This window comes from Lonchura striata, chromosome 3 (genome assembly GCF_050655825.1).
Source record: "Lonchura striata isolate lonStrDom1 chromosome 3, ASM5065582v1, whole genome shotgun sequence".
Taxonomy (NCBI): Eukaryota; Metazoa; Chordata; class Aves; order Passeriformes; family Estrildidae; genus Lonchura; species Lonchura striata.
The window spans coordinates 108,338,853-108,353,504 of NC_140705.1; the positions used below are offsets into that span (position 1 = coordinate 108,338,853).

The 14,652-nt window shown below is 36.6% G+C and overlaps 1 protein-coding gene across 1 annotated transcript in view; it reads left to right on the top strand.

The window, feature by feature from the left end:
* RBKS (ribokinase) overlaps positions 1–14,652 on the top strand; it is a 71,889-nt gene that overhangs the window by 13,007 nt on the left and 44,230 nt on the right. Inside the window, exons 2-3 of the mRNA XM_021552282.3 lie at positions 6,488–6,620; positions 11,859–11,922. Coding sequence (XP_021407957.2) covers positions 6,488–6,620; positions 11,859–11,922 — 197 coding nt within the window. The remainder of the gene's footprint in view (positions 1–6,487; positions 6,621–11,858; positions 11,923–14,652) is intronic.

Below are 14,652 nucleotides of genomic sequence, written 5' to 3' on the forward strand. Positions count from 1 at the left end.
TAAGTGTCAATTTTTGTGCCTGATACCAGCTTGGGTAGTGCTTCTATAGTGTTCATCACTGTGGGCTACAGAGAGAACTGAGACCATCAAACATCCAAGCAATAGGCAAGTGTTTGAATTGCCTGAAAAGTTTCAGGTTTTTTTTTAAAAGAAAATCTTGGCATGTTCAGGAAAAAAAAAATAGAGATTTGCTATGATTTTTAGGGTTTTGTCAGTCATTAAAGATCTGAAGGAAGTCTACAAACCTAGAACCAGATTGCCCCATGCTTAAACCAAGGTATAGTTAGCTAAATTGCTGAGGTAATCTCTTTAGAAATCTTGGAAGTTTTCTACCTCCTAATAAGATATTTTAATGGACGAATAAAAGGAGTGAAAGCATAAATGAGTCAAGAATATCAGATTTTGAAAAGCGTGTGGTCTTTTTGTCTCCATGTTATGGATATTTTCTCACAGCACATGTTCAAATCTTCAAAATGAAGCTAGACAAAACAGACCAAGGTTAAACCAAAATGTTAAGCCAGATCCAAAAGAGGTCTGAGACATTTTCACCACAATGTTGTATTATGTTAGAGGGAAGAACTGTTCTCTTCTTTGTATTTGTTCAGTTGTGAGAATCATGAAAGGCCAGTAAATTGTATGTACTAGACAGTGGCTAAGTTACACCTACTCTAATCTCACTGGGATTTTCCCCATTCTAGGGAATTCCCAGGAGTGGAGAAAGCAAGTTTTGTCCAGTGATTCAAAGAGAACAGAATCAAAGCTAAATTCTAGAGCTTTACATTATGTTACTTTTTACTAAGTCAGTTTTAAATTCAATATTCTTTCTGCTGTTTTCCAATCCCTGATCATCTTCACCTTTCTTCAGGAATTAAAGAAATCTGAATGTTTCTTTTGATACTATTTAAATGACAGTCATTTTAAGCATTTTTGGTGATATTTAATCTGATGTAGAAATTCTCTTCCCTTCTGAGTTGCCTGATGAGAATATTGTTGGGGTTTTTTTAGAGAAATATATTAACATGCTGTGCTATTTTCCTTTCTCATGCATGCCGTTCTCTGAAACGTACTGATACTCTCTGCTTTTCCATATATCTAATGAGCTAAGTATGCTGTACTACTTAAGCAAACCTTAGCAACAGAGCATTAAGTGTTTTCAACACAAAGTAGTATCAAGTGTAAGTTCCAGCTTTGGCTCAGGGCAGTCTGGTTGTACTGCTGCCAGCAGAGGCTCTCCTGCTCCTCCCTTCACAGGCCCACCTTAGCTGCTGGATAATGAGTTGAATGAATGCACTGATCCAAATGAAAATGACCCTTTGAACAAAAATGTTTTGAATTAGGAAGCTCTGTAAGCAATAAAAGCAGTGCTACAGGAATAGTGGGGAAATACTGTGAGAAGAGGGCATGGCTTCACATCAGTTTAAGCTGACAATAATAATACATCTTTTTAGTTTTCGTGTATTGAAAACAATGAGTAAACAGTGGTTAGGTGTGAAGAATCAGAAGCAAACCATGATTAATTTCAGGATTAATTTATGTAAATTCTGCTTAATATACATCTCCCCCTTTCCCCTTCTTCATACTTTATATCTCTGTATGTGATCTAGTCACTGCTTAGAGGGGAACTTTTTGAGAAAACCCAGAATATTGGAAACGTGCGCTAATGACTCAGTACCTTGTGCCTTCACCTCTGATTCATTGCTTCAACACTATAGTAAATGTCTCTGTTCTGGTTTTCATGGGATGTTTGACCTTAAATACAAATGCTAATCAGCTCTAGCCTCTAAGGGAGCTCATGGCACACACTTGAAGAGAGGCATGCAGGTAGTGCAGTGGTAGAATACTTATGTGTGTGCCTTTATTCATCCCAAACCTCTGAAACATAAGTGTGTGTAAGATTCTTCATTTGTCATAAACAAATGTGGGCAGCATTCCTGTGTGCTTTACATTTAAATATTGTTTTGTAAAAACTCAGTTGAAATGATGAGTGATTATATTCCTTGCTTATAATGTCCAAAGTAATTAAAGTCTGAACTTTCCTCTATAAATATGATTCAGTTGTACCGTGCACAATTTGCAAAACATACAGTGATTTTATTTTACTTAGATTGTATTGGGAGTTTTCAAGTTCAGTTGCTGATTGTTCATAAGACATAAGAGCTCAGTATCCTTTGCACCATTTATCCCCTCAAAGGTGAGCAGAATTTGTCATGTAAGCAAGGAGGAGTCTGTTGAATAGTAACTTGTTTTGGGTTTTTCAGGTCAGTGTTTTCAAATTACGTCAAAAGTTGTAAACGGCTTTGCAAAACATTTTATGTAACAATTCTGAATGCCCATGTGACATTTTTTTCTAATTAACTTATTTAGCCTAGTTTTGGAGTAACATTAGCTGTTTCATCACTTTTAGGCTATTTTAGGTATTCTTTTTGACACCATGAATAAGCCAAGAATTTATAGGATTTCTTAATCATACAGATTAGTCATCACTGCCTGCTCATAAAAGAAGCCTGAAATGCTCATTAAAATTGTCTAATGTGAATCAAAAGTTAGCATAGTTGCAGAATTAAATGATGAGAGAATACCATTGTATTAGCAAAAAAAACTCTTTCAGGACTGCTGGTTTCAATGAAAATTAAAACTGCCTATACAGATAGGTACTCTGAATCTGTTTCATATGGAAAATAAGAATGGCCTTCTGGAGTGGAGAATTGGTCTGGAATGATTGGCAATCGTGCTTAAAATGAAATATGGTGAAGGTTTGTTTGTAGAGAGCTACAGGAAGTTGCTGCGCGTTTTTGCTTGGTCTGTTTTAGCTTATTTTAAAAGTTGACCAGTTATAAATCACATTTGCACTTGATCCCTTGCTGTTTGCCATGTACCTTTCAATCAATAAAAAAGGTAATTTTTTCAATAAAAAAGGTAATTTCCCTGTCTTCCACAAGCTGTTTGAACCCCACAGGCATCTGTGATGCCATGCTAGTTGAAACACTGAGACCGAAATTCTCATCTCACCAAGCCTGTTTTTTCACCAGTGAAATTCTGATGCTTCCACTAGAGTTGCATGTTGATGCCAACATAAAAGAGAGAAGAATCAAGTCATAGTCTGGCCACTGTTAAAACAACAATATTTTTTATGGTTGAACATACTTGAATATGAACTCTGAGCAGTGCTATTAGGAGATGTGTGCTGGAACCACAAAAATTTATAATCTTTGATTAAAAATATATTGACTTTTTATGGAAGCAAATTCTATTTAGAATAAGCTATAATCTCTAAAAAAAAAAAAAAAAAACAGCCTGAGGAAAAAAAAATGAATTGAGAATTGATGCCATTTTCATACTGCAGAATTTAAATGAGAAGACAGAGTGAGCTGGTAGATTAAGCTGATCCTCTCTTTTTGGTTTTGCCCCTGGCTTCTTGACTGACCCAAGGCATGAAAAGACAAAATGCCTTGACTAAGTTGCATACCCACAAAACAGGAATAATGATGTTGCTCTGCTTTTTAAGGTGTAGTGAGATGTGTGGATGAAAGGAACTACAAAAGGGCTGCTATTTGTTCTTATTACCAAGGCTGGATGAAACATCCTTCCTTACTGAATGGCACCTAATTTTAGATGTGATGTGCAGTACCCTGGCAGTAGCTGAAGAGGAGCTTCCTCAGCTGAGTCTTGTGGCCTTCATTCTCTGGTCCGCAACCATCTCTATTTTGGCTTACAGTGGTGAAAATGGTGATAAATTGCAGATGTTACCATTAAGGAATATTGTTTATGTATTACTGTTTATCAATATTCTTTACTGTTGCACCTTTTTCCTTGAGAACGTAGTTACTCATTGTTGGAGACAATTTCCTGGATGCTGCTATGGGCAAACAGTTTTAACTTTGCTGTATTAGGAACTTAGCAATCCTTTCCAGATATATATAGATATATAGATACATAGATATATAGATATATATGGTAGTAAGTGTATTTTTTAAAAGCTTTTGTGTTTTTATTGAAAATGGTTTAAACATTTTGCAACAAAATGTTCCTGGCTCTGAATCTCTGGAAATGAGTGCTATGAGCTGTATGTGTGACTCTTTGGGGGTTTATCTGTGGCCACCCACACAAAAGAAACATGGTGACTGTGTATGCTATCCTAAAATCTGGCATACGGTGTTAGTGAGTGTCTCTGTCAGTGAGGCTGCATCCCTACCTGCATCTCTCTGGAAACTATAACTACTGATGAAGCACAGACCTGTAACAACTCCTTCAAAGCCAGAACCTTAATTTCTGGGAGTTTGGGACTTGTTTGACTTTGCTAGTTTCATTTTAGGTTTTCTTGACTTTCTAATGATCCTAAACCTTTGGACTGATGAAATTGAAAATTGGAGGGAGAGAAAAAATGTTTGCTTTTTCCTGAGAATTTTCAGTAAATTAGGCTGTGCTCTGTCATTAGTTCTGTAAGAATCTGCAAACACCCATATGCCCCAGAAGGTGCAGCATAAGCTAAAAAAGTAATATACACATATTCTTCATATCCTTTAAAAAAAAAAAATCTGTAGTGATTGCCTAGTGCAGAAGCATAGAATCATAGAACATTCAGAGTTGAAATGAACTTTAAAGATCACCCAGTCATAACCTCTTCTGCCATAAGCAAGGACACTTCCCCATTAGACCTAGGCCTTATCCAACATGGCCTTGAACACTGCCAGGGCTGGGGCATCAACAACCTCCCTGGGCAACTTGTCTCACCACCCCCACAGTGAATAATTTCTTGTAATGTCTAACCTTTTATTCTGAATTGGAAGGCTGGCTGGCAATTTTCAAGGAGTCACAGAATAGTTGAAGTTAGAAGGGACCGCAGTGCATCATCTGTTCCAAGCTCCCTGCTCAAGCAGAGTCATCCTAGAGCACATGGCACATTGCATCCAAGCAGTTCTTGATCATCTTCAGTAAGAGAGACTTTCTGGGCTCAGTCACCCACACAGTAAAGAAGTTCTTCCTTGTGTTCAAGTGACAACTTTCTGGGCATCAGTTTCTGCCCATTGCCTCCTGTCCTATTGCTCAGCACCACTGAGCAGAGCCTGGCACCATCCTCCTGTCACTCTCCCTTCAGATACTGACAGACTTCGATGAGATTCCTTCTCTGGCATCTCTTCTCAAGTCTGAACAGGCCCAGCTCCCTCAGTCTTTCCTCACACACGAGATGCTCCAGTCCCTTAATCATCTTTGTTACCTTCAGCTGGACCCACTCCAGGGGCTCCACAGCTCTCTTGTTCTGAGGAGCCCAGAATTCAGTTTTTGAATTTTGAAGCTGCTGTGAGATTTATTGGTAAAATGATATTTTAAATTGCCAAACAGAGCTGAAGATAATTTCTTCATCATTGGGTTGGATTCTTCTGCATTCTTTCAGTCTCCCATTCCCCATGCACCCTTTCTATCCTGCAGACTTATGGAAACTGTCTGAGGTAGCTGTTGTTGAATGAGCAGGTTGTTAGTACATCATAGAATGCCTTCCCTTTCCATGTGTTGTGAACGTGTTTGTAGCATAAGAGATTTAAAAATTATATTTTTAAGCCTCGTATCTAGAATGCATGGCTTGAGAAGGCAGAAATTTTGGTTATCTGAGTGTTGAAAATGCATCTTTGGGTTACGTATTTTAATAAAAATTACAAAAGTCAGATAGTCTTCACATTCTGAGAAATTCTACTCTAAAGTCTCAGTGGTGTCTTTTACTCTTTTCAACTTTTGTTTGAGATTGCAAAGCATCTGGCAGGGTTAAGTTTTTTTCCAAAATGGAAATAAAATCAGAATACACTCCTGATGGCTTTCAGCTTGTATTAGTGCATCTGGCTCTGGGCACCCATCCGCAGAAGGATGTAAATGTAATTGGACTGCATTCAAGGAGAAAACAAAATGCTGAGAAGTTGTAAAGCTTGATTTGTAAAAGAAACACTTAAAAAAGAAATATGTTAAATATGTACAGTGTGCCTGCATGACAGCAGTGGAGAGGCAGGTTTTGGTAACTATTACAATTCTTAGGGGTGTGAATACCAACAGAGTGAAAAATTACTTAAGAGTAGTTTAAGGAGGTATAATTACATGTAATGGAATTAAATGAACTATATGTGAACTTGAACCTAATGTTACAGTAACAAAACCCTATGAACAGTGAGATCTATAGATTCATGGTTTATCTTTATTGAGTTAGCACTGGGGAATCCCAGTCAGGGATCAGGTACAACTTCTTCAGGTACAACATGAAACATGAACAAAAGAAATGAAGTCCTTCTATTGAGGGGACAAGAAACTTGACTGGGTGGTATATAAGGAATAAACATAAACTAGTGGGATGTAGAGTAGAACCCTAAAAGGTCTTTTGAGTATTTTTCAGTCTTATTGGATGACCGTTGAGCCATTTAGGACTATAATGATGTAACTCTTATTTTGAAGATGCTTGTTATCTTAAGTCACTAATGTATGTCAATATTGCTTTAAATTGGAATAGCCTTACTACACGATTGCCAAAAGCTGGAGAAACTATCATTGGACATAAGTTTTTTGTTGGTTTTGGTGGGAAAGGAGCCAACCAGTGTGTCCAGTCTGCTCGACTTGGGGCCAAGACCTCGCTGATCTGCAAGGTAAGCGTTGATTTGCTCTTCAATTACAGCTGAACTGAATGTTCATGCAAATTCCAGTAAACCTTTTGGTCACTTACCAAAAAGCTTTTGGTATGTTTTTAGCTTTTTAAACTCTCTCTCTAATTCTCTTTTCTTTTTCTTATTTTAGCCATAAATTTAAGCATGGAGGAGGCTGTTTAAGAATACTGCCAGAACCAAAGAGTAGTTGGCTATAGATCTGACAGAAATTGCATGTAGAGAAGGATTGCAAAACTTAAGTTGATATACCATAGAAAAGAGAATTGGGAAGAGTTAGACGTTCAAAATTTAAGAAATCTTGATAATGCCTTCCTCTTTATGCTCCCCACTGTTACAGCAATCAGGACTTCATTGATGTCATTCAGGTGCTAGAAGCTGTGGTCACTCTGAAATTGACTTTGTAGATGATTAAAAATCAGACACTCATAAGCTAGTGACAAATTTGAAAGAAATGTAAAAGTGCTTTGAAGGTTGAATCATTATGTCATTACTTGAGATTAAGAAGGTGATAATATCCAAATTCTAGCAATTTGTGTGCTATGGGATATTTTTGCCTACTTTTCTGAAACATCTGATGCACTGCAGCTCTAAAGACCTGCTCACGGACTATTGGGCTGATTCAGCTTGGCAGATGCTATATTCTTACAATGCTTTTCTTTGATTTTTGTCATTAAACATTATAAGTTTTGAGTGATCATTACTATGGTTAAGATCAAATTTTTTCTCTCTGTAGCCTTTATTGTTTATCCTGTGCTAACTGTAGATTAAACTTCAAATTGACTGGACATACTTTGTTTCTTGCCATAGCTGGGGAGGATGCTAAATTTGTTGGATCATTGTCTGTCAAGGATTTTTTGAGAAGTACTGCAAACATCTCAAGCAAGCCTTCCTCACTGTTCTTTCAGTTCAATACTTAGACTAAACAATGTTTGCTATAAATTTAAATTACACCTGAAAGCATTTCTGTGAGTTATTTCACTAGTTGTTCTACATTGTCGGGTTGGCTTTTTTTGGCAATGTTTGCGCTTCTGTCATATTGTGTATATTTGATCATCTTTACATTCAAGAACAATCAGATTCAAGTACAATATGAACTGGCAGTGAATTCCCTTCTAACATTTCCTGCTAAATGTTAAATGGTTTTTTTCCATTGCAACTGTGAATTTGCTTTATTTTTTTTTAATGGTCTAGCCCTTTGCTCTGTGCAATGGAAACATACACATTCATAATAAAATTTAGTATCTACTGTATTTTCTAAGTACTTTTCAAAAACATATTTCTGTTATTTCAGTAAAACCCAGTCTTCTTTCTGTCTTTTTATCTTTCTGTCTGTCTGTCCATCTGTCTCTTTATCTTGTTTTCTCTTTTTTTCTGTTGTGTGTTTGTTGGAGAAAATATTAGCATTTTCTATTTTTTAATTTTGAAAGTTGTTATTTAGTTTTTAAAAATTGCCCTTTATAGCCTCACAAAATACTGTCTCATCTCATAGAAGTCTCATATACAGTCTTATATCTGCATAGGTTAATGAGATATAAAATTTCTTCCTTAATAAACTAAGAAGAAACTGACAGTAATGAGCTTCTGCAATTAAATTATTTTTACTGCAACAAGTAATCTGAAGTATTTGGTGGTTCTTTAAGCTGGATTGCCCCTCACACACATGCTCTGTGCTCAGTTACATGCTTCTGTTTTGGTCATATTTCCCAACATTTTTTATCTAGTGTGGATGCAAAAATTACTGCTGCAACCTGAAGTTCAGAAAATGGAATCAGTATTAATACTAAAGGGACATTCCACTGGAGTGTGGCATCCTCTTAGTAGCAGTGTAATTTAGACAGAGGATGTCCTCAAGAAGACTAGAGACTGATGTCTCAGATCAAGTGACAAGGAATTCTTCATATTTCAGAGCTTTAAAACACAAGAGCCAGTGTTTGGTGAGGGTTTGAGAGAGAGGGAGAATTGTAATGACTTACTGTTATGACTAGAGATGCCACTGAGTGTTGTGGAATTTAATGTAAAAATTGTAAAAAATGTTTAAAAATTGAGTTTCAGTATTGGAAATGCAAACAGTGTTCTGTTTAATGCCTGGCGTCTCTGCAAGTGGCCTCTGTTACTCTGAGTTATCGATGTTTGTCACAGTAGCAGTCAATTCCCTCAGTCCTGTGAAACAATGTATTGATGGAATAGTTACAGAGAAATGTAAAGGATTCCTTTCAGGGTACTAAAGGATCTAAGCAAATAAATTAATTGCTCAGGTTTGTACAATTTAAAACTCCCCTTAACCCTTAATTTTTTTTTTTTTTTTTTGTCATGACTAATCCCAAGAAAATCTGTTTGGCATGCTAGAATAAAATGGTGGAGGCATGTTGGTCTGAAAGACATTGTATGTGCTGAAAAAGGTCCTGCTTTACTTCTGACAAACAAGTTGGAATGATATTCACTGGACATAGCTGATATTGTATATACTAAATTCTGTGTAAGCCATGGCTGCATTTGATTCTTTCCTAGAAGCAGGAAGTGTTGCATTACCATGTTGTGTAGTCTTTTTAAATGATCCATAAGCCAAATTTAAGTTAAAGTGTTATGCCTAAATTCTCATTTCATTGTATGAATATAGCTGTATCCCAGACGCAGGACAGGGTATGATGGGTATGTTCAGTTGCTTTTTCCTTTGGTATTACTGTCTTGTGCTTGTCTTTGGTACCAGTATAATTCCCTAATGACAAAAAAGACTAAACAGTTGAATTAAAAAACAACATATAAAATAAACAAAAAATTATCAAGAGGCACATGCTTTTTGTTGTAAGTAATTTTCAGGTAGAAATAAATTTGATTCTTAAGCTGCTAGAATTCTAGTTGCTATGATGCCAGCCAGCTCCCTAGCTCCATGTGGAAAACATGATCATAAGCTGGGAAAACCCAGACTGAAAAATACCGATTTGATTTCACTTATCATCTGATATATAAACTGAGTGAAAAAAATGCTTCTACAAATGGCTTTTGTTGCTAAGAATTCAAGAAAGAAGAAATGCTGTTTCAGCTCTTAACAGTGTTCTGTGGTCTGCAGATTGAGACATCTATTTTTCTGTTTATCCAGCAGTCCATCTAGCAGAGTCTGTGCAAAAGCAGAAAATATTTAAAATAATGTTATATAATTTGACATGGTCAGTAAATATGCCTTTAATCTAAACTGAGTCTAATGCCCAATACTCTTGTCTTCCTTGGGGGCAAAGCCTGAATGGAAAAATAAAGTCCTTCAAATGCACTAGGATTAACTGGGTTGGATACTGATGAACTAACATGGAAAAAAGTCTCCAGAGGAAAGTGACCTCCATGGACACCCCTTGGAGGGCTTCCCTCCAGCACTGAGATGTCCCACTGTGAGTGAAAGTACCATGGCTGATCTCAGCTGCTTTGACAGTTGAAAAGTAAGGAATGCCTGTCTGTCAGTCATGCAGGATCCAGAGCTGAAGGAGGGAAGGATGTTTCAGCTGAGCTTGTGGAAGATGGTTATGAAATATTTTGTTGCTGAATTAACTGAGAAGATTGTGAGTTTTGTTGTAGAAGAATCATAGTAGCAAGGGAGGGAGAAGGTGATATCATCAGACTGAACATATTCCAGAGCACAGTTGTTAGGGTGCAGAGGTGAGCACAGCTCAGGTTTAAATTGCAGATGGCTGCAGTCATCCAGCCTAAAGCAGTCAGACGAGGCAGCTCCTGACAACCCGCCCTGTCTGGCAAACTGGGAGTAGTCAGAAGTACAAATATACTCCAATGTGAAAACAATGACTAACACAGTGACCCAAGAAAATGTTGGGTTGTTTGGGTTTTTTTTCCATGTACTAGACCAATGTTCCATCTGGTTAGATTATTCTGACCTTAACTGCTGTCCTCCTTTGCTGAAAGATTGAGACTATCCTTAATAATGCTTTGGAAAAAAACCTTACAGATGTTGTAGGAAATGGAAGTTTCAAATCATGGTTATGCAATCAAATATGTGAGGAGAAGGGTCATCCAATTTAAATTTTAGTATTCTGAATCAAACTGTTTGATACTTGCAATCACTAGCTGGTTCTCATGCCTTCTCCAAGCTTTCTGAAGGGCTGAACTCATAAAAAGAAAAAATTCTAACAACAGCCAGCAGAGGCAGCTGCTTTGTGCCTCCTAGTAACTGAAGTACACCATTAGCTATGTACTGCTGTTTTATGAGAAGATGGATAATTGGTTAGGACTCTTCTAGACCCATAACCAGGATATCAATTTGGCTCCTAATTTGAAAGATGTTTCTTTTTCCCTCTTGCAAAAATACTTTCTGTAGCATTGGTTAGTCTTTGACACTGCTCAGGTACACAACTCACTCTTGGAATTGGGAACACATGCTATGCATGCTGAAGACAGGCTAAGAGTGGTGACTCAAAAGCTTTGTTGGCTTTATAAATATATTTTAAAGGCTTACATGATATTAAGCAAATTAAACTATTTTTTTCCTCCATGTACCTCATCTCCTTTGTTCAGCTTGTGTAATGTAACAAAAAGAAATTTATATTAGTTTGAATAAACAGCAAGCAGAATTGTTTTCAGCTAAAAAGATTAATGGAACTGAAATTACAAGCTTTTTAAGTTGCTATTAAAAAAACAATAGACCATAGCTTGACTCCCTAACTCGACTTGATCTGCTGTTGCTAGATAATGCAAACAAAAAATGTTGAATTTCTAAACAGTACATTTAGTACTAAGAATTGCAGAAATTAGTAATGCTATGTGTCCCATAGACACACTTCTGATATTTTTCCACCAAGGAAACTTGAGGTAAAAAATTCAAAATACAAACTGCAATTTAGAAGGACACCAGAATTAATGTAAATGCTTTCAATTCAAAGCTGAGAAATTCAGTACATGTCCAGATTTAAAAATCCCCAGAAGTTTCAGTGTCAAAGGAGCACAGGGATTGTACAAGGATGAAACTTGAATATTGCAACATGGGTGTTTGTAATAGATCAGGAGAAAACTGCAGAACACTGTTCTTATTGTTTGCTAATACTATTCATAAATTTTACCATTATTTCTTAATTTATTATTTGTTAATTAATAAGGCAAAGGGCTTCTAAAGACTAAAAGTGTTGTATTTAAATTATAGTAGAGCATTTCGTTGTCTAAAGATGGTCTATTTATCCTCTCACCTTTCTGTAAAAAAAACCCATTATTTTTTCTTTTGTATAGGTTGGGAGTGATTCCTTTGGCAATGATTATGTTGATAATTTGAAGAAGAATGGTATTTCTACAGGTAAAATTTTACTTTAAATATTTTGTATTATTTTTGAGCTTCAAAAACTGGTGGTAGAGGAGGATTTATTATTGTTTTACCTTATTAGATATGGTTTACCATTCAGAACTATGAATAACTGTTTTGATGCAGTTGGCAGGAATGAATATGAGAGAGAATATGGGGACTCCTGAAATCAGCTGTATCACTAAAAATAAAGCGTTATTGCCTCTAAATCTCAGATGATTGCATCATTGCAAGTCACTTGAAGATAACTTGCTGTTATGCAATTGTTTAGTCTGGCATTAATTATAATAATACTTAATGAGAAATTGAAAAATTCATTCTCATTCTCAACTTCACATTGTCACAGGAGGGACGGAGTGGAAATTCAATGGTAAATGCAGTACATTTCGCCTTTGCTTTGTGAGTTGACCCATGCAGTCATTTTAGAGACTGCAGCTGATGTCAGCACACATACACATAAAAATCAATGTTAAAAGGCTTTCAGAAAAAGGGAAAATTAGGCATCCACAATATTCTATTATCTTTTACCTTTGTAAAACCAATTCCCTCTCTACTATGTGCTGCTTAACTATATGACCACTTGTCTACACTACCCTTATCTCCTTTGGGGTGGACAAGGATGGATACATGTAATCACTAAGTGGCAATTCAATATTCCGTTTATCTCTTCTGTTTAATGTGCAGCCACAGCTTTATCTACTGCCTTTTTCAAGTCCTGCCTTAAATACAAAACTATCAGTATTTTGTGGGCTTTTTATTATGCTTATCAGTGTAGCATCTAAATATTTCACAAATGTATATATAGGTTTATTCATTGTGTAGCTTTCAGTTTAGGCAAGAAACCAAGCAAGGAAACAGTGAAAACATGAAAGCATGAAAACAGTATCTGTTAGTGTACAGTTCTGAATGTCTCCAAAGCATGCCTACCTCATGTCTTTGATCATGTAAATGAAGCAATTATAATGCATAGCACTTAATGAAAATGCCACAAAGAACCTTAATGTTTTCTTATTGAAATTATTGATCTTGCAATCTTGACATAAATTTTTAAATAATCTTTATAGCAACAAAAGAAAAGTGTAGGGAAAATATTCAGAAATTCCATCATATTGCTGTTCATTGATACCTAGGGAGATCAGTTGAAGGGCTGGAATGTTTAGGTCCAAGGTCCCAGTTTCTGCTGATTGAGTTAAAAATATCTCAGAATTGTGCTTGATTGCTGCCTCCTCCATTGATCAGCCCTGGAGAAAAATAAGATATGCTTCTTGTGAGGTTGATCCAGGATCCTAACTTGTATTCCAAGATCTGGAGGCAAGGGTGATTCAGTGCTCAGAGCTTTTTGCTCAAGATGGTCTTATTTCAGTCATAGGCTTTTTGTCCTGGTTTAATAATTTTCTAGCATGTCCCTGGTGTTGTACATAAGGATACTGGGTACTGGATAAAAATCCTTGGGGTAATGCCAGTTCTGCCAGCTCTCATAACTTGAGTCCTTGTTGTATGTCTTCATGTTGCTCTTCTGTTTCCTAGCATATCAGCACACTCCTCTTCTTTCCAATTCCAGTCTGTTTTGTAATTTTCCCCTTTCCCTGTCTTTTTGTCTTCCACAAACTAACCAGCTGCCAGTGCTGCTCAGACCATTTAGATCTTTGTTGATCTGTTGTTCTTTTTTCCACATTTGAACCGGACAACCTGCTGCTCATGCTGCAAGAGCATTGAGAGTAGAGAAGACACACATTCTCTGCTTTCAGTTCCAGTGTGCAGACAGAATTCATGGTGAAAAGAAGCTGTAATTGCAAGGGAAGCCCTGCTCTGACCCTTGTAACTGAGCTAGACAAGGGTACCTCCAGGGCGAGTACCTGCAAGACTTCAGCAAAACCAGATGAGCATGATGTAAGGTGTTTTTTCTGCCTTCTTCAAATTGGAGCAGATTAAACAAGACCAAGGCACATCTTGAGAAAGAAGCCCACTTTTGCCCAGCATTAAATCCATGTTCTACAATGTTAGAACAGCAGAGCCCCTTAAATAAAAGGTCACCAGAATTTGTCTCAAATGGAATAGTAGATTTTTCTCAAATACAGTTTGTGGAGAAGAAAAAAGAAACCCTCAACTTTTTGGTCAGTTTTCTGCTACAGTGCTACTGATTTCTACTACCAATTTCCTATCATTGGTCGGTATTTGACAAATTTGCTGTCAGCTGAAAACAGGTTCTTATAGTAGGAAATATAGAAAAATCTTTCTAACAGACAGTGCTGCCAACATCATGTTAATTTCTCTGAATAATAGTCCAAAGAGGATACATATAACCCCACCACTTCCTTCATAGCATTAGTTAATATTGCTGCTGAAATGCAAATTAGATGCTAGGTTGTTTTTGTATTTTTGTTTTTCTTTAGCCTTGACTCTATTGTTTCATTGGATAAAAGAAATATTTCCAAGCAGGAGTAGAGTGCTTGAGAAGGCTGTATAAATAACATGCTTTCTCTAATGCAGAGATGTAGCCAAATTAAAGAATGTTGGACTCGTATTTCGTTTTGTGGGTGTAAATTAACACTTTTTGTTGTTGTTAGCTTCTCTGGCATTGTTGCACATGAAAGAGTAATTAGCATTTTTAAATTGCTGGAGGTTATGGGTTCATTTTAGATTTAATTCAATTAAACTGCGTCACATGCTATTGGTTGAAAGTAATGTATTGAACTAGTGCATGCTCTAACTTTTCCCTTTCTT